Source organism: Crocodylus siamensis, chromosome 7, assembly GCF_052110815.1.
Source record: "Crocodylus siamensis isolate JL-2025a chromosome 7, ASM5211081v1, whole genome shotgun sequence".
In the NCBI taxonomy this organism is placed as follows: Eukaryota; Metazoa; Chordata; order Crocodylia; family Crocodylidae; genus Crocodylus; species Crocodylus siamensis.
Window position 1 is genome coordinate 2335704 of NC_143401.1, and position 27006 is coordinate 2362709.

A 27006-nucleotide genomic window follows, 5' to 3' on the forward strand; every position below is an offset into this window, starting at 1 on the left:
TGGAGCTGGGACCCTGGGCAGGACATAACTCCCCTCCACCCGCCTGGAGAGCCCAGGGCGGGAGGAAGAAAACCCCAAACCCATGCGAGACAGAGGAGGGAGCATGCAGAGAAGACACGCCTTTCCAAGGAGATCAGCTGGGCCAGGCCCCCTCCCTGCCCCTGGGCACTGCCCCCCGCCAGGTCGGCCCCCCTGGGCTGGCACTCGAGAGAGCCGGGAGAAATGTGATGAATAGGAACAAAAGGCGAACGAGGCCGTCGGACGGGGCTAGTGGAGCCAGGAGGCTTTCTGCTGATCTCGCGCCGGCCTGCTCCCCGCCCCCACAGCCCCTTCTGCTGCCATGTCAGCGCTGGCCGCAGCCGGCCTTCCTCCGCGAGCGCCACGAGGGACCAGAGCCCGCCGTGCCAGGCTGGAGGCCGGTGCCGCAGGGGCACCGCCACCCCGAGATCCCGCAGGGGCGTGGGGGGCATTGCTCCTGCTTTACTGCGGGGAAAACTGAGGCACGGGGCAGTTCGGTGGTCCATGTCGCCCCTTGGGCGGGTGGCGGGCCCAAGTCCCAGCCTGGTGCTCTGCCTGTTAGGCAGCCTGGCCTCCCATTCCTTGCAGCCATCCGCAGTCCTTCCCAGAGGCGTGTTTGCTGCAGCTCTGCGCCGGGTGCTGTACAAATGCAGGGAGGCATGTTGTGTCCCGGGGGGCATGGCCTTGCTAGGGATGGGGGTCAGGAGAGCTTCGCTTGACCCACATCAGCCCCTACCCAGCTGGCTGGGGATCCCGCGGGCCGTCTAGTCATTGCCAGCCCAACTGGGTCAGAACCCGCGTGGCGGAGGGGCCTGTCACCCGCCTCCGTAACCGGTCTGGGGTGGAAGTTGGGGGACGAGGAGATGGGCGCTGCTCCCAGCCGTGCCCATCTAAATCTGGAGCGTCCGCGCCGGGTTGACACGGGTGCTTGGCCTGCCTGTGTCATCAGGGCTGAGCCCAACACCGGGGTGGCTGGGCGCGTGGAGGCCTGACCGGGCCTGGCTCTGATGTCGCCGTGGGCCCATCTGCTCCGTCACTGCTTGGCCTGGGGCAGCGTGAGCCCAGGGGCTGCTCCTGAGGTCTGCCCAGCACATGATCCCCAGCCTTCTGCACTGGCCATTGAACAGCACCCCTTCTCCCTTTGCTCCGCCAGTTCAGGTGCTCCTGTCCACCCCTGTGCCCCCCAGCCCTGCCCTCGTGCTCGCAGCTGCCCTGTGAGAAGCCACGGGGTGCCACCGCCCCACAGGGTGCCACCCAGACCCTTGCTCCTGCAGCGTACCCCTTCTCCAGGCCCGGGGTCTCCCCCAAAGAGGCCTTGTGCTGCCGTCCAAGCCCGGAGCCTGGCGAGGTGGGACGGCGAGGCGGAGGGATGCGGACAGCTGGCGTGGCGTGGCGCGGCAGGGCAGGGGTGGCACGCCAGCTGCCAAGCACAGGCAGCGGCGGCGCAGGAAGGGTTAATGTGGAGTTTGCCGCTTCTGCAGACAATTAGTGACATCTCGCTGACAACGCCACACTGAGCCCAGCCGCTCCCGGCCCCCCCGGCTCCCCCACCCCCTGCCCGGCCATCCATCGCTGCGCGGCTGTTTATTCTGAACCGGCACAATTGGAATTCTGACGGCAGGATCCGGCTCCCCTCGCTGCCCTTTGACCCGCCGTTGCTGTGGCAACTGGATCCAATGTAGGACTCTGATGTCAGGATGACTGAGCCTGAATTCACAATCTCCCCACTCCCCGCCGGCACCGCGGAGCACCCGGCGCCTCCGCCCGACCCCCTGCACCGCCGGCCGGCCGCGGCTGGGCGCTCTGCAGAGGCACGGGGCCTGGCAGGGCAAGGCCGGGGCGCCTGGGGTCCCACCGGTCGAGGCACGGGTGCAAGGGTCTGCCATCGGGGTAGGAGCCGCAGGGAGCGGGTGCCAGGACGCCGGGGTTCTGCCACCACCGGCTGCGTGGCCCTGGCCCAAGCCTCGCCCTGCTCGTGCCTGGTTTCCCCTGCCGCCGAAGGGGGCTGCGCGGCTCCAGGTGTGCCGGGAGGGCTGGGACAAGTCCCCGGCTAGCGAAGGGCTGCAGAGAGAGCTAGACCACGCGCGGCCGCTTGGACTGAAGCGCTGAGCTGTGCCCGTCACGGGCGACGAGGGCCATACCCAGCTGATCCTGATGCCTCCTGTCCTCCTCCTCCCTCCGTCCCCCTGGCATCCCCAGCTCTCTTCTCCCCCAACCCTTGCTTGCCCTGGGCTCCGGGGTCCCGACAGCCCCGTGCCAGCTGCCTCGCACCTTCGCTCCCGAGCCTCGTGTGCGCCTTAAGCAGTGGGAAGAGGCCGGCAGATGCATAAAGCACATGTGAGCGGAGAGAGCCAGGGCTGCGCTGCCCATTTCCTGGAGCAGCTCGATCCTCTGCAGAGCCGCAAGGCCCTCCTGCCTTCCCTGCTCCGGTTCACACCCGCTCTGGAGGGCGGCAAGTCCAGGCCGGGAGGTGCCCGGGTGCACCTGGGCGCTGCGTGGGGGCTGCCCCCTGCGTCCCCTCTGCTGCCGGCCCCGGCCCCGCAGCCTTTCCCGAGCGGCTGGAGAAATCAGACCCCTTTCCCACAGTCGGCTCCCAGCAACTGCCCCCAGCTGAAACCTGAGCCCGAAGCATCTGCAAGCCTCCTGCCCCGGCCGACATTCCAGCTGGGAGCGAAGGCCTCCCCCTCCTTTCACTCCTTCTCCTTCCTCTCTTCCATCTCGCTCCGTCCCATCTCCCCCCCCACCTGCTCTCCACGGATTTTCTGCAGGGCTGATTTGGCTTCTGATTTCTCCGTTCCCTCCTGCAGGCGCCTTTCTCTCGCCTGAAGCCTATCTGGACCTCCTCCATCCTCCTGCTGCCCGCGCCTTGGGAGGGGACACGCAGCATCCCAGAGATGTTGTGGAGTAGGGGGGGTGGACACATGCTCTGGGAAGCTTTGGAGAGCAGGCATCTTCCTCCTCCCCAGTTGCAGAGGCCTCCTTGTCCAGCTCCCAGGCAGGAGCAGGCTGCGCCAGCCTCCGGATCTATCTGAGCGTCGTGCTCGGGGCCGCACATGGCAGCCGAGAGCTGGTTTGTGCGTTGCCTGCGCCTGTCCATGCCCCGTGCTGTTGCGCTGAGAGCCCCTTTGGTATGCAGGTGCCCTCTGTTCACCCCGAGTGAGGCTGGGAGCGCGCATGCAGCAGGGCCAGGCCACAGCTGTCCCATGCACCGGGTCTCGTCCCGCCTGCCGGCTTTACCTGGCTGAGTCCCGCGCTCCCCAGCAGCCACGTCCTGCATCGTGCTGCCCTGGGCGAGAGCTCCTCTGCTGCGCGCTGGGCTGCAGCCAGCATGAGCTGCAGCACAGTAAATCGTGCTGCAGTCGCCTGCACGAGGACAGTGCCGGGCTGCAGCCAGACGTCGCGTGGCCCCCCGGCCCTGGGTATCGTCTCGGGGGGGCATGGGAACGAGTAGGGAGAGGCTGCTTCTGCCACAAGACGCTGGCCCCGCGTGGCAGGGAGGCATCCATTCTCCAGCAGGCGCCTCATTCCCCAACAGCTGGACTCGTGGCCAGATGTCACCTGCCCTCCCCGTGCTCCCCTGCTCGTGCTGCATTGCAGTCCTGTCGCAGTGTCCTCTCCTCGCCGCCCTCCCAGCGCTTCTGGGTGCCATCGGGGCCACGTGGCCCGGGGGGCCACCACCCAGGTGTGGGGAGGTTGCCCACAGCCTGCATGGGGGAGTCTGGGCAGTTCTCGCTCCCGCACCCCTCCGGAGCATGGTGACCCGGGAGCACACAGCCTCTCTGCCCAGGCAGCCTGGATCCCAGCAGCTTCATCTTTGGGGCTCGGCATGACAAGCCAGACTGGGCCCCTCATCCCCTGGGGGGGCACAGGGGTCTCCACAGGGCACATGCAGCTCCAGGGGCAGGTGCCCGGCTGCCACGGGGAGCATGGGGAGCACTGCTGGCTCCTGCCCTTGTGGGCATAGCCTGGCCCACTAGCCCAGTCCAGGCCTACAGGGAGGAGCTCAGGGGCTGCATGAGCAGCTCCCCCTCAGCAAGCGGCAGAGACAGGTGGGCAGTCAGGACACCTGGGTCTGTTCCTGACCCCGGGCACACAGGAGGGGTCAGGACCGGATCTGGAGTCCGCATCCCACCTGCGCGGTTTTCCCACCCCCCCCGGCCAAGCGCTGGGGTGCGTGGGGGCTCCCTGGCGTCCTGGCGCCCGCGGGCTGCGCATGAGGCATCCTTCAGAAGGAGCCTGCTCTGCCACCGCCCCTCGGCAGCTGCGTTCTCCTCAATTAGAAGAGGTAATGGAGCAATTTATGGGCATCTACAAAGTGATGCCTGACTGACAGGCGGGAGGCAATCAGCACGGGCTCCGCCGGCAACGGGTGCTTTTCCCGTTGCAACGGAGAGCGGTCTGGCAAGAATAATAACCGGTGTCCCCTGCCCAGAGCCCTCTCCCCTGCCCCCCAGTTGGGTCCTGCCTCTCCTTGCACCAGGGCTGTGGTGGGGAATGCAAGCACCAGTCCCCAAAACCAGGGTGCTCTGGGAAGGCGGGTTGTGGCCCTGAGACGTGGGGTAAATGGGACCCCCAAGCCAGGCGCAGCATGCAGACACGAGTACGGAGCACTGTGGGCTCACGTGGCCCACCTCCACCCGTCCCGGCGTCTCCTGGTCCAGGAGCGTTCTTGCCACGTCGGGGTGGAGGGCAGCTGGGACCACGCTCGCTGCTCTCGGTGCTGGGGAGCATCCCACAACCCCAGCCAAGGGGATTCATCCCTCCCTGCCCCGTTGTGTGACCACAGCAATGCCGCTTCACTGCTTGAAGCATCAGTTCCCCCCCCTTCCGGTAAGAGCGGCCCCCCATGTGTGCCAGCCACGAGGTGCTATGGCTTGCAAAGTGCTTCAAGGTCCCTGGGCACGGGGCCGTGGATGGGGAAGTGCAAAGTGGTGCTTTCCTCCCCTTCGCACCTCTCCGCCTGGCTGCCGCCTGTCAGACGCCCTGGGCGGCTTTTAGGGGGGACAGGCGGGTCGGCTGCAAGTCCTCCAAAGCCGGGAGGATGGTGGAAGGGCCTCTCGGGGTCACCTGCCCAGATCCTGACACCGCTTCTTGGCATGAGGGAGGCACGGGGGTTTGCCGGCACCTTGCTTTGTGGCCGTGGCGCTGATCCGGGCAGAGCCAGTGGATGTGGTGGTGGCACCTGTCCTCGGTGGCGGTAGCCACAGCGTAGAGATGTAGGGGAATGTCTGGGACCTTGGTTTGATTGGGGAGGCCCCATCCGTGCCACCCTGGAACGTAGCCCAGGGATCTGGCTCAATCCTTGCCACGGGCCCAGCCCACACCGTTGTGGCCAGGACCTGCTGCCCTGCATGTCTGCACCGCACCTCGTCTGCTGGCGTGGGCAGGGGTAGGGCTGCAGGTGGGAACACCGAGGTGGGGGGCCCGGCCAGGACCCGGGCAAGGTGGGCAAGGGGCCTGTGAGCTCACCTCTCCCTTGCAGCGTGGGAGCTGGGGGGCCGGAGCCCAGGCGAGGAGAGCCGGCCGTCCTGAGCCTCTCCGTGGCAGATGGGGCGCTGTAGCGCGCGCGTGTGTGTGTGTGTCTCGCACGCCTGACTGGCATGCTCACTTGGGCGTTATGCTCTCCCTGGGTGTTCACCTCGGCCCCCCACCCCCGCGCCGGATCCAGCGCTGCAGCACGCCTGGGTTGGCAGCTGCCCCGTCGCCCCTCCGAGCCCCCCGCCGCGGCCCAGGTCTCCCAGGAAACTGGATCCGGGGCCAGGAGTTTCCGCTCGCCCCGCTCCCTTGCCGCGGGTCCCGCCCCGCCAGGCCCGTCTAGCCGGTTTCTAAAATTGGACCAGGGAGGGGACGGGCTCTCGCCGTCCCCCCGCTTCCCCGCCTCGTCTCTGCCCTCCCCAGATGGCGCGTGAGTCACCAGCGCCGTAGGAGAGGGGCCCCCGGGCGCCTTGAAACCCTACCTGGGTTCCGGCCGGCTGCCCCCGGGCCTTAAAATAAGGCGGCCCGGTGGGGCTAGGTGCTGGGAGCTTGCACCCGGGGTGGGCTTGGCAGGGCCGAGCAGCCCAGGTGCCCCCGCGGGGGGCAGCAGCCTCGCTCCTGGGGACATCCGCGCACCCGCACCTTCCCCACCCCAGCCCCCCAGCCCAGGCCAGCGCCGGGGAGCATCGCCTGCCGAGCTCTAGACCTCGGGACGGGCACGTTTCCAGCTGGCGCCTTCCAAATGTTACTAGCCTCGAAGCCTCCAGCCTGCCTGGCGTTAACCCGCACCGCGCCGGCCAGAGGCCTGTGCCGTGCCCGGGGTGGGGTGGGGGTGGGGGTGGGGAGCCCAGGCGGCTCCGTGCGACGACCCAGCTTGCGGCAGGCGCTGTGCAGGGTGCAGCACGGCTCTGACTCACGGGGCGTCTGCCAGGCAGAGAGCAGGCCCGGCTGCTGCGGGCGCCAGGGTGCCTTGCACGGTCCAGCCCTGGCCCGGGTGCCGCCGTGGGCACCGTCGTGCCGGGGGCCCAGCGGAGGCAGCGAGCGGGCCAGGAGCTGCCGGCAGAGACGAGGGGCGGGGGAACAAAGCTGGCACGGACGCCGGCGGCTAAATTTAGCCCGTTTCCCCACTCGCTCTCCCTGAGCCGCAGCGCGCGGCCGCCGTGCCACTGCTCCGGCGGCCCATCTGTTGGCTCCCTTCGCGAGCCCCCTCCCCACTTGTGCCCCTGCCGCAAGGTGAACGGGGTGGGGCTGCAAATCCTGCCCCCCTGCGCCGGGAAGGATCCGGCCTGGCGCGCCCCGCGTGGCTGCCCCTCCCGCCCCAGCAGGGAAGGCCCCGGGCAGCTGGGCTGAAGGTCAGAGGCGGCCCCAGGCGGGGAAGGAGCCGCTGGCCGGGGCTCGGAGCCGGGCGCGCCTGGACAGCGTCAGGAGGCCGGGCTGGACGGGGGCCGGCGGGCGGCTCGGGCGCCGCGAGGTCGTTCTCGGGGCCTGGCTGAGCCGTTTCTCCCCGGCGCTGCAGATGTCTCGGGGTCGGACCAGCTGCCTAATCCTCCCCCACAAGGCAGCGCTCAGCGCTTGGAAATTACCCGGCAGCCCTTGCTCCCGCCATCTGTGCCGGGCACCCTGCAGGCTTCCCAGAAAGCACCGGGGCGAGCCACGCTCGAGAGGCAGAGGGAGAAGCCAAAACGTCTCTCTCGGCCGCGGGGGCTGGCGTGGGAGGGGAGGCCGCTCGCCCGTGCCGGGACAAGCCGTGCGGAGGCCGCCGGGTGCCGCGTGGCCGGGGCTTGGCGCAGCCGGCCACCCGTCGGGGCGGCAGAAAGCCTTGACGCGCCACAGATGGAAAACCCCACCCCGCGAGAGCTGCCACGTCTCCCGCCCGGGGAGTGGGTGTTTCGTGGCTGTGCCATCTGCCTCGCAGCGATGCGCGGTGCCGTCCCACCGGAGGTTTCCTTCCGGCCGCCGGCGCTCGGTGCTGGGGGGGCTCCGGCAGCGGGGGCTGGCCAGATCCATCGGCCTTCCCCCCCACCCCGTGACCTCGGGCGTCAGCTCCGGCGATGGGAGCCGAGGTCACTGCTGGCCCCGTAGCTGGCCGTGAGACTCTCCCACCATCTGTTCTGGCTCCTCTGGATGAAGGCGAAAGAAACACCCGCTGCGGGGTGATGGGAGCATGCGTGTGCACACACACGCGTGTGTGTATGCACGGGGGGAGGGTCTTATACAGGCCAGTGCTTGGTGGAAAGCAGTGGGGAGCGTGGTCACCTTGCACAGGTGTGTAGATGCACATCGCGTCCCAGACGGGGCTTTACAGCTGGAACGGGCTCGTTGCAGAACTGATGCTCGCTTTCCCGGCTTTGCCCCCCGCCAGTCTGTGTCCTGCTCCCGGTCTGACCACGGGTGCAGTTCCTAAAGCCACAGCTCCCAGAGTCCTGGGGCTCGTGGCTGACTCCTAAACGTTCCCCAGCAAACGGAGCCGGCTCTGATGTTGGGGCTCTCCAAACGCCTGTTACGAATGGAGCTGACCAGGGCCCACCATGCGGCTTTGCCCTGGCCAGGGTTAGTCGTGCCATCGCCATCACCATTGCCATCGCTGCTTTTCTGTGCCAGCCGCCTGTCCTGCTGCAGAGGAAGGCAGGCAGGGGGACAGCTCAGGCTGGGGGAGGTATCAGGCGGTACCCACAGGCGCTGGCAGCACTGAGGGCAGTGAGGAGATGGACTCGGGGCCCGGGGGACTGTCTTTGCCAGAGGGGCCGAGTGAGGAGTGATGGAGCCTGGTCCCCTCCCCGTGTGACCTGTGAACCCCGACAGCTCCTGGCCTGGGCCCAGGGGCTCAGGGACGGGGAAGGGGTGGGTCCCAGTGCCCGGTGACATGAGCAGGAGGTGCTGGCAGAACGCGGGTGGCTTGCGCTGCTCCAAACCCACCTCTCCCAGCCCGGCCAGGGGCAGCCTTGAATCCACCCCATCCGGCCAGGCCCAGCCCGAGGCGCCCTGCAGAGGCACCGTCCACGTCCCGCCGGCGTTCGCTCTGACGCCGTCCGCCGTGCCTTTTGCTGGTCGCTGGCGGTGCTCCAATGTGCCCTCCAAGCCTGTGGGTCTCCCCGCAGAGCCCCGAGCTGCTTGCTCCACACGTTTTGTAGAGCGGCCTTGTGGTGCCGGGAGGCCTCACAGCATGTGCAGGACACAGGACTGTGCCCATTTCACAGAGATGAACTGAGGCCAGGCCTCTTCCCCAAGGCAGTTAGGAGCGGAGCGATGAGTTGAGTGCCTCTCTCCTGGCGTCCAGCCCCGTGCTCATCCCACACATCGCAGCCTCCTTTCATTGCCGGGCACCCCGTTGCCTTCCCATGCGGGGGTGGGGGCGGCCTGGGGAGGGACCGCAGGGCAGTGGGGACCAGGGCTAAGGGCTGGCGATGGGCAGAGCCCCTGTGAGGCACGGAGAGCTGGTGGTGCTTTGCCCGGCACCGGAGAGGAGAGGCCGGGAGGGACGTGGGGGTGAACTGGGCACAGATGGGTGAACAGGGGCCCGGCCCTTCCCTTCCCCAGCACCAGCGGGTGAGCGTGCACCTGGCTCCGAGAACGTCTCGACTAGACTCGGCCTTTGTTCCTCTTGGCTTTGAAGCCTCCGCATTGCTCCAACTATGTGCATGTGCTTCCCTTCACACCCTTGCAACGCGGGACTGGGGCCGGGCCTAGCCAGAGCCAGTGTTTTTCATGGGCTCCTTGCACGGAGCAAACAGAAACCCCGACTGGCAGGAGGCGTGGGGTGGGGGGAGCTCTGCTACCTCCCCCATGGCCTGACGCCCAGCTGGGGCAGACACGGGGCTTCCTGGGGGCTGAGGAACAGACCGGGGCATCCAGGGCTCCGGGGTCATCGTGCCTGCCTCGCTGTTCGGCTTGGCACTCAACCCCTCCCATCTGGGACTCCTGAACAGCCCCCACGTGTGCTGAATCTCACCCCTCACTGCAGCTGCAAGCCCTGCGGCGTCGCCGGGCTCTGCCTGTGGCGCGCCAGGCTGCAGGGCTAGCACGGGCTGATACCCGCTGGGGCAGGAGAGACCCCCGAATCATGTGCTCCTTCTCCGGGTGTGCAGCACCTAGCGCGGCCAGGCCCCGATCCCCAGCTGGGCCCAGTCTGTGCCTCCACTGTGCAGCGGATCAGTGTTGCAAGGAGGGGGCTCAGTGGAGGAGGTCTGGGAGGCCTGGGGAGAGGGCGAGGGGGCCTTCCCCTTGCATCCGGGGCAAGGTGGCCAGAGCTGGGCTGGGGGGCGCAGACCAGGCTGGGGCAGGAGAAGGTGCCTGCAGGCTGTCTGTGCCGCCTGCCTGCCGCGGGACCGGTGCAGCCGCCGTGCCTGTCCCCGTGGTATCGGGGCAGCCCTGGAGGCTGAGGCGCTGCCCCCCATGCCCTGCGGCAGTGGGCTTGGGGGGGCAGCCCATCCCATGCGAGGCTGGTGGAGGGTGCCCCCCCATACGCACACCCTGCCATCCTGGCTGCATCCTAGCTCCCTGCCTCCACCGGCTCCCAGCCGCCTCCCTCCCACCCACGCAGCCCTGGGGACCCCCGATGCCGCCTCCGGGGGGGCCGTGTCCTTCCCAGCATCGCCCCCCTCCATGGGGGAGAGCGGGGCAGCCCCCCCGCAGCCCCAGGCCCAGGCTGCACCGCCTCCCCGCAGGTCCCGGGGGGGGGACCGGGGTGTCTGTGTCTCTGCTTCCTGCCTCCGCCAAGCCTGAAACTGTTAAACTAATTAAAGATTTTCAGTGGCAGGATTAATCCCGCGCTGGGGGGGGAAGGGGGGAGCTCAGGTAGTCGATTAGTTCGCCAGGCGAGGATATTGGATTTCTGAAAGGCAAGTCAGCACTCTTCGGGGGCTGTTATCTTGCCAAGGCTCCAGGGGTCAGGAGGTGGAAAACAAGAGGTGACTGCAATCTCGCTGGCGCTCACACTCGCTCACACTCGCGCACGCACACCCGGCATTTCTCCTTCGGTGTCTGTCTGTGCTGATGCCCCCCCCTTCCTTTCTCTCCTTCCCCATGCATCTCTCTCTGTCTCTCTCCGTGCCTTCATCTCTCGCTCTCTCTCTTGTGTGGTCTCTGCTGGTGTTTTGTAACCAGCAAAAAAAAAAAAGAGGTGGGGGGGTGGATAAAAAAGCCCTACCCCTGGCTAACAACCCAGGAATGGCGAAGTCCAGAGCTCCTAATGTAAAACATGTGGCCGCTGCCTGGGGCTGAGCAGAGGAGGTGAAAGTGAACATTGTGTGGAGAGCATCTGTCTCCTCCGCGCCCCCACCCCTCTCTCCGGGCCCTGCAAACCCGGGGCCCCTGGGCTTTGCCGGGGCGGGAGCGTACCGTGCCCCCCTCCCCACGCCTGGCGGGCAAGATGGCGTGCCAGGGGACCGGTGTGGCGATGGGGGGTGGCGGGGTGCGTCCTCGGGGTTGAATCCCAGCCACCGCTCTCCAGTTCCAAGCAGGTCCCATGCCCCGGGGGGCAGATGCGGGTCTGGAGCCACTCCCCCCCCCTTGCACACATATGTGCACATGTGCATGCACAGGCTGAATGGGGCGCAGTGACTGAGCCCTTCTAGCAGGCTGCCGGGTGGGTGCCCCATTGGTGCGGCCTCCCCCCATGTTCCCAAGCCCCTTGGTGCCCCCAAGCATCCTTCTCCAGGGCAGGGAGTGGTTCCTGCTCCGCTCCTCCCCGGCCACGGGCTGAGCCTCCTGGGGAAAGGGCTGCAATAGCCGCCAGGCAGCCACGGCGCAGGACCCCACGCCTGCCTGCGTGGTCTGGGAGCTAGCTGGAGTGCGGGTGTGCACGTGGGTGTGTGCACCTTTGAGAGTCTGCGTGCTTCCCTCCCTCCGTGTCCACGCGCGACACGGCGTGTGCTGCTCTCCGTGGGTGCCTGTATTTCTGCGGGTGTGTTTGCACCCCTCTGTAACCCTGTGGCTGTCTGTGTTGTGTCCCTGTGTATGCCAGGCTGGGACTTCATGTGTGCGCCCCCGTGCACAGGGGTGTCAGTGAGCCAGTGTGTGCACATGTGGGTGTTACTGTACGTGTGCCTTGCAGTTGCTGCATGCATGTCTCCAGGAGCCCGTGTGTTTGTGTGTGTGTTAATGTGTGTGCCCCGTTGTGAGTGTGTGTTTGGATGCCTGCCTGTTTGTGCATGTTACTATGTGTGTCCTCTGCTGTGGCTGTGTTGGTGTCTCGAGAAGCCTGCGTGTCTGTCCACATGCGTGTGTTCCTGTGTACCCTGCTGTGATTGTGCGAATGTGTGTCTCTAGGAAACCACATCTGTGTGCCTGTATGTGTGTTATTGTGTTCCCTGCTGTGACTGTGTGTCTCCAAGAACCCACATGTTTGTGCACATGTATGTTACTATGTGCCCAGTTGTGACTGCATGTATGTGTGTGCCTGCAGTAGCCTGTGTGTTTGTGCACATGTGTGCGTGTTACTGTGTGCCCTGCTGTGACTGTGTGTGTCTCTTTGTGTCTGCATGTTTGTACACTTGGGTGCGTGTTACTGTGCATTTCCTGTTGTGACTGTGTGCATGTTACTGTATGTGTGTCTGCGTGTTTGCACACATGTGCATGTTTGTGTGCCCCGCTGTGACTCTGTGTGTGTCTCCAGGAGTCCATGCGTTTGTGCACACGTGTGTGTTGCTGTGTGCACTACACTCCCTGTGCACCCCAGGGCTCCGTCCATCTCCGCGTGTCTCCTGCACGCACAGCATGAGTGCCGCGAGCTCGCCTCCCCCGGGCCAGCCCCTCTCCTCCTGCTTGTCGGTGTAAATCCCGAGCGAGTGCCCTGAACCCGAAGCAGCTGCTCTGGATTGCTGCTGATATAACACAGGCCAGGCCCCGGCCCCCCTCCCCAGCCCCAGCCCCAGCCCCAGCCAGGGCTCCCAGTGCCTGCACTGGTTTTCAGTCTCTCCACGTTTCAGCCGAGTGAAAAGGCAGAGCAGTGTCTGTGAGTGTGCCTGGGTGTGTGTGTGCATGTGTGTGTGTGCGGCGGGGGGGACTGGGACCCAGAGGCGGTTCTGGAAAGCCTTCTGTGCACTTCCTGCCTGCTTCGCTCTCCTCTCCAGCAGCTCTCAGCTCCGGGCGCATTAGCAGATGCATCAGAGACTAGACCGGTCTTTCTAGTGCATATTTTCCTGTTCCTCGTTGCCCTTCGGTGTAACCCAACACCAGGCAGGCAGCACAGCAGCGCAGCTCTCCGCTGGGCTGGGGGGGAGCTGCCTGCATTTCCGTGCCAGCTCCGAGACCAAAGGCTTGGAGCAGGGGAAGGGAGAGGGGGTGGCGATGGGGGGAACATGGACTGAAGAACTGACAGGTTTGAATTCTCCTTCCCTGCCTCCTTGATAAGTTGTCACGCTAATCCTGGCACCAGGAACCGGGATCACGCAGAGAATATGTGTGCGTCTGTGTGCTGGGGGGGGAGGACACATTTGCACAAGCTCAGGGTGGTGGGGGGGAACACGTACACTCACAGACACACACCCCGATGAGCGACAACAAAGATCCAGAGCCGGGGACATGCTGTTTCTCTCTCCCGCGCTCGCTCGCACACGGCGGTTGGGGAAAGACACACGCACACACCAGGCGACGGAGTAGGAGGCACAATCGGCGAGGCACACAGGCAGGCAAGCCAGCCAGGAGAAGCTGGCAGAGACACACAATCACACGCACAAAGAGAGGCAGCGCGGCACAAAGAGAGAGAGAGAGAGAGAGGGAGGAAACGCGGGCCAGGACAGCCCAAAACCGGGGCTCGCACGAGCACACGGAGACCCGCACACGCGTGTGTGTGCATGCACAGGGCACGGACCCAGCCAGGCACACAAAGGACGCAAAAAGCACAACCCAGCTCAGGCAGGCAGACACACACGCCGCCTGCCTCCTGGCAGAGAGAGCCCCGGGTGCAAGGTCTTGCTAACGCAGGGCTCAGAGCCAGGCTGAGCTCTTCCGGGGCCAGAGAAACCCGGAGTCAGACGGACGGACACTGGACACACGCAGGAGACAGGGCTGGCTGGGCGGGCACGGAGAGGAGCAGGAGGGCACGCGGGGAGCACCCTTCCCCTTGCAAGGACCCTACAGCCAGAGCCACAGCCGCGCTCAGGGCCAAGCCACCCCCAGCTGACACTCAGGGAAGGGGACGCCATCGCCCCCGGAGCCTCACCTGTCAGTCCTCTCCTGCAAAGGCGGCTTAGAGGGGGAAAGAGAAGCTTAGACAACCCGACAGTTGCCGACAGCTGGGTAGGCGTGAAAGCCGGCGCTGCTCTCGGTGCCCGTGCGCACGCCGCCAGGCTGAATAACCCTGTGGGAGCCCGCGCTGACGACACCGGAGCCGAGCACGACTTGGTGCCGTGCCGGGCGCCGGGCTGCGGGGGGCATGCAGCCCCTCGCCAACGCCCCCCAATGCCCGCCACCGCCCCGAGCCCCTGGCGCATGCCGATTCCCCCCAACATGGCATGCCTCGCCCCTGCCCCTGCCTCTGGCCTGACGCGCCCGGCTCGGTGTGCTTCCATTTTGCAGATGGGAGCTCGGTCGCCTGCCAGCCCATCGGCCTGGAGAACGGAGCCAGCCCGCCCGCCGAATGGTTCCAGCGCGCCCAGGGCTCCGGACCGCGCCAGCCCGGCAGCGAGGCGGAGGGCGGCGAGAGGAGCTTCAAAGTGAACCTGTATTGCAAGCACTCGAGGCCAAGGTAATGGCTGCTGGGCCTATCCACCCCCCACACCCCTTCCCTCCACGCTGTGCCGGGCACTGGGGAATTGCAGAGGCTGATGCCATCTGCAGAGGGCCCGGTGGGGGGTCGGCTTGCCTCCTGGCATCCCCGGGAAAGCTGGCGGGTCTTGCTCCCTCCTCTGTATTTCTGGCCCGGCTGGACCCCTGTCTCTGTGCCTGCCCGGCCTCTCCTTGGCCAGCCGGGCCGCGGCGTACGGTGGGTGGTGCCCACAGGATGCCAGGACTGAATGGGCCCCTTGTGTTTCTCCTCCCAGCTCTCCCCTCCGGCAGCTGAAGCCAGGCTGGGCCTGCCAGGCCGGCCTCCCCCGGGGCACCTGCCTTCGCCCTGCCTCAGGCATTTTGGTCTCCACTGCAGCTGGGTGGGGGGGCGGAGGAGGCATCTTGCCCTAGGGGATGGCGCCGGGGGCCGAGGGGGAAGGCAGGGTCACAGGCGGGTTGGGGGCCGGCACAGCACGCAGAGGGGCTTGGGTCGGGGCCAGCTCCGGACCCTCCTGGTTCTGGGAGCGTCCAGGGGACTTCTGTCCATGTGGCGAGGCGGGGGGCGCAGAGCTGGGCTCGGGGGCATGCCAGGCCCGGCGTGGGTAGCCCTGCGTTGGAAGAGCAGCAGAGACCAGCTTGCAGCTGCTCAGACCAAGCCTGTGTCGCCCCTTGCAAAACCCCCGGGCACGTCTCCTAGGGCGTGATGAAGTGCCCCTTCCCTCCTCTGCTGGCATGGGGACTGCCGGGGAGGCTCCTGCAGCACCCCACACCCCAGGGGCACCCCAGCATGCCCCCCAGCCCTTCCTGCGTACAGTACCATGCGCTGCAGGGGGGAAATGAGGCACGGGGTAGGGCAGAGGTCACCCCAGAGCAAGCAAGCGTGGGGGGCTACATACCCGAGATGTCCTGACATCTTTATACCACCCACCCCCACCCCGCCTGCTCTGACCCCTAGCCGGCGCGGGCCCCCCCTCCGTGCCCCTCCACACAGTGACAGCCAGGCTCAGCGTTTGATCCCTGCGGGCGCCCGTGCTTTTCCCTGGGATCCTGACCCTTCTCACTCCACATCTGGCCGAGCGTTGCCTGGGAACTGCAGCCATCAGCACCGGGTGTCCTGGGGGAGGGAGGAGGGGAGCCCGAGCGCCTGCCCGTGAAGACGAGGGGCTGGGGCAGGGCGGGGGCCTTCTGTGCCAGCCCCGGGGCAGAGGGGCCGGGGGCCGGGGGCCGCGGCACACGGCCGGGACCTGCCAAAGAGCTGAGCTCACTTCCGGCAGCAATTTTCCAGGACTGGCGCCTTCAGACAGCGGCCGGCTGGGAGCAGGGCTGGTAGCTGAGCCCAGGCTGGGCTGGGCATGGGCAGCGGGGCTGAGGCCTGGCAAGCCGTGCCCATGCTCTGTGCCAGGCCAGAGCCCCCCCCGCACACCCCTCCATGGGGCTCTCTGCACGGGGCTGCAGAGCCCCCCGGGCTCCCCGTGCCAACGCCTCCTGCCCCAAGCCAGCTTGAAGCCGCAAGCCCAGAAACAGCTGGGCCCCGTGGGTCGAAGCGGGGGCCGCGGGGTGTCGCTGCTGCCAGTTCAGTCGCTCGGGCCCCATGGGAGCAGCTCGCACCTCTCCAGGTGGCAGCGGCTGTGGGAGGTGATGAAGGGATGGGGGGCTGGGGGGTGCAGGCGGGGGGAGAGGCTGGAAATCCCCGTGGGCCTGTTCTGAGCTTTGCCTCACAGCAAATGGTGCAGTTCCCCCTCCAGGGCTGCGTGGGCTCCAGCCAGCGAGGAAGGCGAGGTCCAGGGCTGGGATGGACACAGTTCCCTTCCCATGCCATGGATCTGGGGGCAGCGGTGAGATGGGGGGTCCTCTCTGCCAGCCCTGGGTGCCGGGAGACCCCAGCACCGACCGCTGGCTGTGAGCACAGGAGGGCGGCACGGAGGCTGGGGCGTGGGTGGAAGGAGCAGGGCAGACTCCCATGCACCCCGGGGTCTGATGGGGGGTCTGCTCTCATCCGTCCTGGGGAACAAAGAACTTCCTTCCTTCCTTCCTTCGACGCCACCCCCCAGATGCCCCCAAGCCAGGTGCTCCGCACGGGAGAAGGGTGCCGCCCAGCCGTCCACCCGGAGGGCAGCGCACAGGGGCCCTGCCGTCCGCCGCCAGAGCCGCTCGCAAACTTGGGCAGGGTGGGCACGGGGGCATGGGCTCGGCAGCCGGGACTTGGCACATCCTAACACCGGGAGGCGGATCGGCGGCTCGCAGGGGACACCTAGTGGCGATGGCCCCGCAAAGCCCTCCGCCGGCGGTGGCGGGGCTCCCCACGCCTCCTCCGTCCCGGCAGCGGGGCAGATGCCAACGGCAGAGGCGTCCGGCTTGGGGCCGGCTGTGGGGCCTCAGGCCGCGCTCCGGCCGTGGCGCCCGTGTGCAAAGCCCAGCCCGGCAAAGCGCGGGGCACCCCCAGCTCAGAGCAAAGCTCAGGACAGATCGGGGCAGCAGGAGTCGTGAGCGCGGGCTCAGGAGGCAGGAGCAGGGGCTGCGGGCACTGATGGCATGCCCAGGAGGCAGCTTTCCTCTCCCAGGTCATGGCAAACCCTCACGCATCTCTTGTTCCCGTGCTTGCCAGCCGGGGCTTAGTCCAGGGGTCGGAGTGCCTCAGTGCTGGAGACAAACCCAAAGCCATGCCCACAGCTCCCGGGGTGCAGGGGGGGCATTGCTCTGGGAGGGCTCATCCCCTCCTCTGTTTCCTTTGCAGGGAGCTCAAGTGCAACAGCCGCAGCGGCAAAGCCGAGGGTAAGCAGTGTGCCCCCTCCCAGCGGAGTCAGGGAGGTTGGGGCTGGGACATGGGCGCTCAGCTGGCGGGGGGGCTTTACTGCCGTGTTGGGGCGGCAGCAGGCATGGGCGGTGCTGAGCATGGCAGCTGCCACCAGTCTGGGAGGTCTGGACCCACATTCACAGTTCATTTAGGGCACAAAGGGAGCAGGGGCATGGTGGGGGGGCTGTTATCTCTGTTCCCCCCAGGTCCCTCCAGCCCGCTTGACTGTGCCTCTTGCCCTTTCCAGGTCCCTGCATCGGCTTCCCCGACTCCCATGTCAGCAACTGCTTGGCTAAGCGGCACCCGGGGGAGGAGGAGTTCAGGATGCGCGTGAAGCCCCCGGGCCCGGTGGTCACATCCAGCGCTGCCCGCAGCTCGCCTGACTACGTCCGAGAGCCCAAGTTCTACTCAGCCGGGCACCCGGGCCAGAGGCCGGCCGCCTGCCCAGCGGAGAAAGCCTTGTCCTGCAGCCTGCTAAGCTTCCCCGAGGGCTCGTGCCCGGCGCTGGGCCGGGAGCACCAATCCGGACCGCTGCTCCATGGGGACCCGGCTGACCGGTGCCAGAGCCTCCACGCCAAGGGAGAGGACTTCTCGCCCCCCGGCCTGCTGAGCGACGCCAGGGTGGTGGTGGGGACCGTGGACGAGACTGCCACACACGACCGAGCCCCCAAGACCTTCTCCAATGCCACGCTGGCCTCTGGCCGCTGCAACGTGGACAGCATCGTCTCGCTGCTGAAGAGCAAGTGCGGCAACGGGCGCATCAACCTCCACCCCGTGGTGCAGCTCATCGACATTATGAAGGACATCACCCGGCTGTCCGAGGACCTCAGGAACAGCGGCCTCCACCTGGACTGCGGCAGCCTGCGGCTCAGCGGCCCCGCGGCACCCGGCGACGAGGTCCGTCTGCCGGCCGGCGACCGGGACCTGCAGTACAGCTTCTTCTCCTCGCCCACCCTGGCCAACAGCATCCGCAGCCCGGAGGAGAGGGTGGCGCTGTGGACCGCCAAGGCCGAGGCATCGCTGCCAGGGCGCTCCATGCTGCACGAGATGGAGGGAGGCAGGGGGGGTGCCCACCACAGCAGCTCCCCCGCCGCCTCCAAGCTGCCTGGTGAGCCAGGCGAAGCCGGCAGTCCCCCGCCGGACGCCGGCAATTACTCAGAGCTGGCCGACGCGGATATACTAAATGAACTGGCCTCTTTGGCTTGCCCGGGCACCCAGCTGCTAGAGCCCCAGTCAATGGAGCCCCAGTCCCAGTTGCTGCCGGCCCAGGAGCTGGACTCCCAGTCCCACTTGCTGGACTCCCAGTCTCTGGAATCGCAGCCGCAGCTCATCGATTCCCAGGCTCTGGAGCCCCTGCCGGAGCCCCTGGAGCTGCAGAACCTGGAGCCGTTGCCCGAGCCGCTGGGGCTGCAGTCCCTGGAGCCCTTGTCTGCGTCCCTGGAGCTGCAGTCTCTGGAGCCCCTGTCCGAGTCGCTGGAACTCCAGTCCCTGGAGCCCCTCTCGGAGCCGTTAGGACTCCCGTCCCTCGAGGCGCTGCCCGAGTCCCTGGAGCCGCAGCTGCTGGACTCCCAGGCACAGCTCCTGGATGCCGAGCCGCCCTTGCTAGGCTCCCCGCCGCCGGCTCTGGGGCCCGTGCCCAAGCTGCTGGATCCCGTGCCCCAGGGGCTGGCGGCCGAGCCCCTGGGCTCGCCCGCCTTCCCGCCCCACCTCGGGAGGTGCCCCCTGGGCGCGGTGGGCCGGCGGGGCGGCTGCGCGGGGCGGGGCGCGGGGCGCTGCGGGGACGACCACCGCAAGTACGCGCTGCGCAGAACAGACAAACCAAAGATCCTCTGTCGCCGCCGGCGGGCCGGGCGGGGGCGGCGCCTGGACATCTCTGCTGAGACCCGCGTGCTGCCCCTGGCCGTGCCGGCGGAGGTGGCAGCCGGGCTGGCCGAGCCCAGCCTGCCCCCGCTGCCCACGGCCCCCGTCCCCACCGTGCCGGAGCCGGACGACGGCCAGAAGGCGCCTCTGCCCTCCAAGAAGGGCAAGTGCCGCGGGGTGCGCAAGATGGTGGTGAAGATGGCCAAGATCCCTGTGTCCCTGGGGCGGAGGAACAAGACCACCTACAAGGTCTCGTCGCTCAGCAGCAACTTGAACCTGGAGGGCAAGGAGATGGCGGCCAGCAGCTCGTTAGAGCCGACACCACTGCTGAAGATGAAGAATAACGGGCGCAACGTGGTGGTGGTCTTCCCGCCGGGCGAGATGCCCATCATCCTGAAGCGCAAGAGGGGCCGGCCACCCAAGAACCTGATGCTGGGCCAGGGCAAGCCCAAGGAGCCTGCGCCGGAGGTGAAGAAGAGGAGGAGGAGGAAGCAGAAGCTGGCCTCGCCGCAGCCCTCCTACATCGCAGACACCAACGACAGCAAGGCCGACTACTCGGACGTCCTGGCCAAGCTGGCCTTCCTGAACCGGCAGAGCCAGTGCGCTGGGCGCTGCTCCCCGCCACGCTGCTGGACCCCCAGCGAGCCCGAGTCCATCCACCAGGCGCCCGACACCCAGAGCATCTCCCAGTTCCTGCACCGGGTGCAGGGCTTCCGCCGGCGCGGGGGCAAAGGGGGTGGGTGCGGCGGGCGAGGAGGGGGCCACGGTGCCCGCACCTCCCGCTGCTCCTTCAGCGACTTCTTCGAGGGCATCGGGAAGAAGAAGAAGCCGGCCGCGGCCCTGCACGCCGACGTGGTCCACCCCCGCAAGAGGGGCCGGCCCGAGCCCGACCCCGTGGGCAAGCCCAAGCGCAAGAGGCGCTCCCGCAAGAACGGGGCGCTCTTCCCGGAGCAGAACCCCGGGCAGAGCTTCAGCGACAGCACCTCCGAGTGGGCCGGGGACAAGGGCAGCCCCTGGGCCCCCCACCACGGCCACCCTGCCAGCCAGGCCAGCCGCAACTGCAGCTTCCAGGGCGCGGAGCCCAGGGCTTTCGCCTCCTCGGCGCTGGAGTCCGGCTCCTCCAGCCGGGCCGGCTTCTACGGCGGGAGCACGACATCTTCCCAGGCTGAGGTCAGCCAGGAGCGGCACAACCTCTTCACCGGCTACTTCCGCTCCCTGCTGGACTCGGACGACTCCTCGGACCTGCTGGACTTCGCCCTGTCGGCCTCACGCTCAGAGTCCCGCAAGTCCTCGGCGGCCTACACCGCGCCCCCCAACGCCATGCCCAGCCAGCGCGGGCTGGCGTCCTACGCGGGCCGCGGCGGCAAGGTGGCGGCCGCCCCCACCACGGAGGCGCCCTTCCACTCGGTGATGCAGAGCCGCCCGGCTTTCTCCCACGGGCGGGCGGCCGCCTACGCGGTGTCTCAGGCCGCCTCCGAGTGCCGCGGCGCCGACGCCTTCCAGAAGCTGGTGCCGCCCTCCACCGTCTCGCGGTCGCCCACCGCGCACCCCGCCGCCGGCACGGCGCCCGGCTACGCGCAGTACGGCAGCTTCGGCTCCGGGCAGAGCGTGACGCCCTCCAGCGTGTTCCAGCCGGCCAAGCCGTACGCCGCCACCCAGGACTGCCCCAACAGCAAGGACTGCAGCTTCGCCTACGGCAGCGGCAGCAGCCTGCCGTCCTCCCCCAGCAGCGCCCACAGCGCCGGCTACACCCAGCAGACGGCGGGGCCCAACCTGCCCCTCAGCAAAGCCGCCTTCTTCAACAGCTCCGAGGGGGGCCAGTTCTCCAGCTCCGCGCACACGCCGCTGCGGTGCGACAGCCGGGCCAGCACCGTGTCCCCCGGCGGCTACATGGTGCCCAAAGGCTCCATCTCCTTCCAGCCGTCGCCCGAGAACTGCCGGCAGTTCCCCGGCGCGTCCCAGTGGAACTTCCGGCAAGGCTACGGCGCGCTGGACTGGAACGCCGAGGCCTTCAGCCAGCTCTACAACCCGGGCTTCGACTGCCACATCAACGAGCCCAACGTCATCCTGGACATCTCCAACTACACGCCCCAGAAGGCCAAGCAGCAGACGGTCTCGGAGACCTTCTCCGAGTCCTCCTCCGACAGCACCCAGTTCAACCAGCCGGCCGGCTACCGGCGGGCCAACAGCGAGGCCTCGTCCAGCGAGGGCCAGTCCAGCCTGTCCAGCCTGGAGAAGCTCATGATGGACTGGAACGAGGCCTCGTCGGCCCCGGGTTACAACTGGAACCAGAGCGTCCTGTTCCAGAGCAGCTCCAAGCCCGGCCGGGGGAGGCGGAAGAAAGTGGACATGTTCGACACCTCTCACCTGAACTTCTCCTCCTCTTCCTCCTCCTCCTCCGTGTACCCCTCCAAGAGGAACACGGGACCCCGGCAGCCCCGCGGGTCCCGAGGGGCCTGCACCTCCAAGAAGGAGAGGGGGACAGGGAAGGCCAAGTTCCCCTCCAAATCCCAGGCGGTGAACCCGCTCTTCCAGGACAGCACGGACCTGGGGCTGGACTACTACAGCGGCGACAGCAGCATGTCCCCCCTCCCCTCCCAGTCCCGGGGCTTCAGCGTCAGCGAGAGAGACCCGTGCGACTTTGCCGGGCCCTACTCCATGAACCCCTCCACCCCGTCCGACGGGACCTTTGTGCAAGGCTTCCAGAGCGACTCGCCTGGCCTGGGCCAGACGGACCTGGAGAGCAAGCACTTCCCCGCCCTGCCACACCAGCTGGCGGCCCCGGCCCCGCAGACGGTATTCGACGCCAGCTTGCAGAAAGCCTTCTCGCCCAACTGCTCCCCGACCCTGGCCTTCAAGGACGACCTGCGGCCGGGCGACCTCCGCAAGCTGCCGGCCTGCGACTCCCTCAAGCACGGCATGGCGGGCAGCGGCCTGCCTCATGCCGCCGCGCACATGGCTTGCCGGGACCTACCCATGCCTCAGCCCCACTATGACTCCCCCAGCTGCAAAAATCCCAGCTACTGGTACTCTCCCAACTCCAGCACCCGCAGCCCGCCCTACGACAACAAGACAGGGGCCAGCATGCTGGTGGACTTCATGGGGAGAACGGACCCCTCCTGCCTCAACCCCCACCTGACCAGCTCCAGCACCGCCGCCGCCTCCAAGGGCGAGAAGGAGACCCTCGAGATGGCCAGGGCCCACCACCGAGGGGCCTACGCCTGCCCCTTGATGAATGACTTGAATATCTCCCCAGTCCCAAGAGACTCTATGCTGCAGCTGCAGGACAACTACAGGTACCCCAGCTTTCCGCCCCAGGGCCACCCGGGCATGGCCTCCGCCCAGAAGAGCGGGTTTCTGGGGCCCATGGTCGAGCAGCACCCCGAGGACACTTTTACGGTCACCTCCTTGTAGTGTCATCTGAAGTGCCAACCGGACAACGAGGTTTTGTTACAGGGTAGGTGCCGCGGGCGGCATGGGAGACCCGGGGCTCAGGGCAGGCCTGGGGAGGTGGGTAGCTGTGCCCACGCTGGCAGCTCTCACTGCTGTTTCCAGCCTGACGTCTGAGCGCAGGGGTTGGAGCCAGGCTGGTCCCCTCTTGCCCTGCCCCGGGCGCATCAGCTCTTCGGGGCAGCTCCCAGCCTATCTGCTGTGGGGGTATCGACCGTGAGAAGTCCCAGCCCCTGGGCTGCTGGGAAGGACACCAGTCTCACAGGCCGTTGCTAGCTCTGGGGTCTTGTGCAGCTGCTTCTAGGTTGGGCAACGTCAGACCTGCGTCTCCTAATGGGACAGGTCCCCGCGGGCTCCTGGCCTGGGGGAGGCGGGCAGGGTCCGCTCCGGGCACGCGAGCGGGCAGGATCGGGGGAGCCTGTCCTTCTCCCGGGTGCAGGAGGCGGTGAAGACATCTGTAGAGCAAAAGTGGGAGCCTTTCGTGCCACCCGCCTGCTCACGCGAAGGCCCCGTGACGCAGCTCTGATTGCAAGGCTTCCCATGCACCCCAGCTGGGAGAGACAGCTTCGTGCCAGGGATCCCTGGCCCTCCGAGGCAGGGACTGGCTCTCTCCAAGTCTCCGTGGGTCAGTGGGACCCTGGCGCGTGGGAACCGGCGGTCGTTGCAGCGCAGACCGCCTGTGAGCGCCCGCTGGGCCCCTTCTCACCCCAGCCTTTTCTGTCCTTCTCTTCTAGAGCTAATTTAGCCAGCACTTTTTCTGGAACACTTTTCAAGTTCTGTATTTAAAGGAGACCGAGAACTCTTTGTTTGTTTTCTAAAAAAAAAGAGGAAAAAAAATTTTAAAAATTAAAAATAAATAAAAAAATTTTAAAAAAATCAAAGAAGAGCAAAGGAAGCGAGAGGAAACCCGGAGTTTTTTTGCTTTTTTTTTTTTTTAAATAATAATAAAAATACAAACTCGTGCTACGATCGACATGGCTGTGATTTTCGGAGCAGGCTGTGTCTTCCCTCCCCACCCCACCCACCTTCCCCCCCACGGACTCCAGCAGAAAGACAATCGGACAGCCACCTCCGCCCGCCAGCGCCAGGGGCCACGGGACGCCGGCGCGCAGCGGGGGACAGCGGTGGGGGGGGCGGGGCTGTTTGGGGGGCATGGTTGCTTTTCCCCCGTGAATCAATCGACTCTGAGAACTCAACCGAAGACCTTGCGGAGGCCGAGGAGGACTTGGCCCCGTCCCTCTGCCCGCGCCTTGGAGGTACCAGAGCCCTGCTGTCTCCGCTTCGCCATTTGTTTGAGGGGGATTTTTGTTGCTTGGGGGTTTTTTCCCTTCTTATTTTGGTTTTTGGTTTTTTTTTTTTGGTTTTTTTTTGGAAAGCCCAAAAGTCATGGAACAGTCCCCCGGCGGATCTCGCCGACACGGCCGCTGCCCAGTAAGTCCCCGCGGTCTCTTCCTCCCCTTTCCCCAACCCTGTTTCTCCCCGCGCGGGCGCGTGGGACAGTGGCACAGAAGGTGGCAGTGCCTCGGGACCTCCTCGCCACAGCCTGGCACCCCGCGGGCCTGAGGCCGAGCCGTGTGAGCGTAGCTGGGGGAGAATCGATGCCGCGGGGAGCTAGAAGCCAGCGTGCTGCACAGACTCTGTTAGCGTGGCACGGAGCGTGGGTTCATTAGCTCTGCTAAGGCTGGGTGAATTAACCTGGGTGGTGCCTCTCCGAGGCCCCTGGTTGGGAGCCCCAGGGGATCCAGGCTGAGCAGCAGGCCCTGGGGGGATTTCCATCCCCTCTGCTTGCGGGAGGTGCTGGCAGCGGTTCCCTGCAGCGTCGGACACGGCTCGGTGCTGGCGGCTGAGCTGCGAGGCCAGATCCTGCCTCGGGCAGCTCCCAGGGGCTGGATGGGGCAAGAGGAAGGCAAGGGCTTTTGGCCGTAGGTCTGCCTCCGCTGCCCTCGGCATCGGCGTCCGGGGAGCGGCTCCTCATCTGAGCCAGAGCTGAGCCCCCTCTGGCTGCCCCGTGGGTGCCCGTTAGCTCCGTTTGGAGCTGGGTCGAGCTGTCGGAGGGGAGCTTTAGGGTCTGTGCAGGGCTGGGTCCAGTCTGTGTGTCCGTGGGCAGCGCTCCCGGTCCTGCCTTCCAGATCACAGCTCCCCCCCTTTCCGGACAGCTCCCCCCACCTCTAGCTTGTGCCCCTCCCCATCTAGCCAACCCCCAACCCCTGCTGCAGCCCTGGCCTTGGCTCTCTGCGGTGTGGCCAGCCTGGGCGGCACAGATAAAGCCCTGCAGCCATCTGCTAATCCTCCCACAGGGCCTAATTGATGGGGCCAGGTGTGCGCAGGCACCCAGCCCCCCCCCCTCCCTTCCCCAGCCCCCTGCCATGAAAGGGACCCCCATGCCCGGGAATCCCAGAGCCCAGGGGCACCAAAGGGCACGTCCTTTCTAATCAGGATGTGGTTAGTGCCATCAGGGCCCAGGTAATCAGGTGCTAATTGCGTGCCAGGTTTATTTCTCCCTGGCTTGTTGGGTTTCAGGAAGGGGCTCTCCTTTAACAATCAATCGATATTGAATTAGCATACCAGAACGGCCTTGTTAAGTGCTGTTTGAGGCTGGTGATCGGAAGTGGGGTGGGGGGATTATATCTTTTTAACCCTTTCTCAGGCAGGCAAGGTGCTCGGAAGGGCTCCTGTAGGCCAGGGGGTAGTAGCCCAGAGGGACAGCTTTGCGGGGAGGAGGAGGGCACAGCCAGGGCAGTACGCCGGGCTTCCCAGCCGGGTTGGCTCCTGCCGACACCTCAAGGGGTGCAAAGACCTTGGCAAGACTTGTCCCTCGAGCGCCTTCGCGCTAGGCACTGTACAAGAGCAGAACCCAAAGCGGGATTGGAGGGCGCTGGCTCAGCCCCACAGGCCTCCGTGCCCGAGGTAGCGCCTGGCCCCTGGTGAGGTTGGTGGAGGGGGCGCATCTACAGTGCTAATTTCCTCTCGTTTCTCTCCTCCAGCTTTCACAAACAAAAGAGAAGACCCCCCACGCTGTCCCAGCCCGGCCACCACCGCAGGACGCTCTCGCGGCCCCCGGCTCCCTTTGGCAACCGGAATTTTTTGGCTAGGGGCTTGGGGAGAAGGAGGTCTTTCTCCCCGAACACCCAAGTCCAGACCCCGCAACGGCGAGAAGAGCGTGCACCTCGCCTCCCGCGCCTCCATCCGCCCTCCCACCCCGACCCCTCCTTCATCGGAAGCAGAGCTGCCCCGGGTCTTTCCTCCCTACGGAAGCAGAGGGACTCTGTTATTATTAATATTATTATTATTATTTTTCCTGCACAAAACCAGCAATTGTAAATACTTTTGAAGAAAAGGAAAAAAAAATGTAAAAAAAAAAAAATGCAGAAAAAAGAGAACCACACACACACACACACACACACACACACACATACACACACACACACACACACACACACACACACACACGGAGAACAGACAAAACCAACAAATAAAGAATGAATTTAAAAATAAAATAAAAAAAATAAAATAAACCCGAGAGAGGCAAATATGCAGGAAAGCAAAGCAAAAACCCGTCAGTATGCACTGAGAAAATTTATTTACAGATCGATTGACAAAAGAGAAAAAAAAAGTAACAATAACCTATTTATTGTATATACTGTTTTATTATAAATCGTGTCTTGTATATTGCATTCTGTACATCTGCTGTGGTTTTGTGATGTGCAAATTCAGCATGGGTTCATTGGGTTTCCGTTGCCTTTTTTTAAACGACAATGACGATGATTTTAGTTTTATTTTTCTTATCCGGACGAAGAATCCTTGTTTTTGGCAGTTCGCACCCAAAGATCCAGATTTGTATTAAAAAAAAAAAAAAAAAAGGACAAAAAAAAAAAAAGACCCCCACAAAAAAAGAAAGGAGAAAAAAAAGATTAAGACAAACAACAACGAGAAAAAGAGGGGGGGGAATGAATAACACGGCCTCTTGGAGGGGCGGGGGGTGCTCGTGGAAAGGGGGTCCGGGGGGTCGAGGTGAAGGAGAGGTCTGCGTTTTGTTTGCTACAACAGTATTCCTTCCTCCGTGCGTCCCCAGCTGCGCCTGTGATGAGCTCAGGGTGTGCGTGCCTGTGTGTGCGTGTGCGTGTGCGGGTGACACTAGTTCGGCCCCTGCCCTGTCTCCCCACGCCCCCTCCCCACCCCCGCGCCCTCCCCGTCTCCAGGATTTGGAAACTGTACAGCTTTTGTGGATTGTGCAAAAAACAAAAAAAACCATACAAAAACCCCCCAAAAAAAGGAGAAAAAAAATAGAAAAAAAGAACAAAAAAACCCCAGACCCAACGGCCCGACACCCCTCCTTGTGTTGTCTGTTACTGATCCGACGGCAGTGCTGGTCGTGAGCCCCGCGCCGGGCCCAGCGCGCCCGCCCTGAGCATCCATCGGTCCAGAACATGAGCTCCTCGTGCTTTGGGATGTCTTTGGCCGAGGCCGCCCCCGCCCCGCCCCCGCTCCCGTGCCCGAGATCCTTTCACTTTCCCCCTTGACTGGTCTTTTTGTGTATTTAGGAAGGAATTTTTAATAGGCACTTTTTTTATATTAAAAGAAACCTATATATTGAGTGACGAGGCTGCTTTTGCTTCTGTTCAGGGTCGGATGGTTGGCGGGGTGGGGTGGGGGGGCCAGGGGAGTGGTCCCCTGCCGCCCCCCCGCCTGCCCCGGTGTGCGAG

At 65.6% G+C, this 27006-nt stretch overlaps 1 protein-coding gene across 6 annotated transcripts in view; it reads left to right on the forward strand.

Moving 5' to 3' along the window:
* Positions 1 to 26897, forward strand: part of AHDC1 (AT-hook DNA binding motif containing 1) — a 64395-nt gene extending 37498 nt beyond the window's left edge. For all 6 annotated transcript variants that reach the window (XM_090056741.1, XM_090056746.1, XM_090056744.1 and 3 more), the window contains exons 2-6: positions 14011 to 14179; positions 16934 to 16971; positions 17241 to 22310; positions 23038 to 23734; positions 25288 to 26897. In XM_090056741.1, the coding sequence (XP_089912867.1) occupies positions 14011 to 14179; positions 16934 to 16971; positions 17241 to 22267 (5234 nt within the window). In that variant the 3' untranslated portion in view covers positions 22268 to 22310; positions 23038 to 23734; positions 25288 to 26897. The remainder of the gene's footprint in view (positions 1 to 14010; positions 14180 to 16933; positions 16972 to 17240; positions 22311 to 23037; positions 23735 to 25287) is intronic.
* The last annotated feature ends 109 nt before the right edge of the window (positions 26898 to 27006 follow it).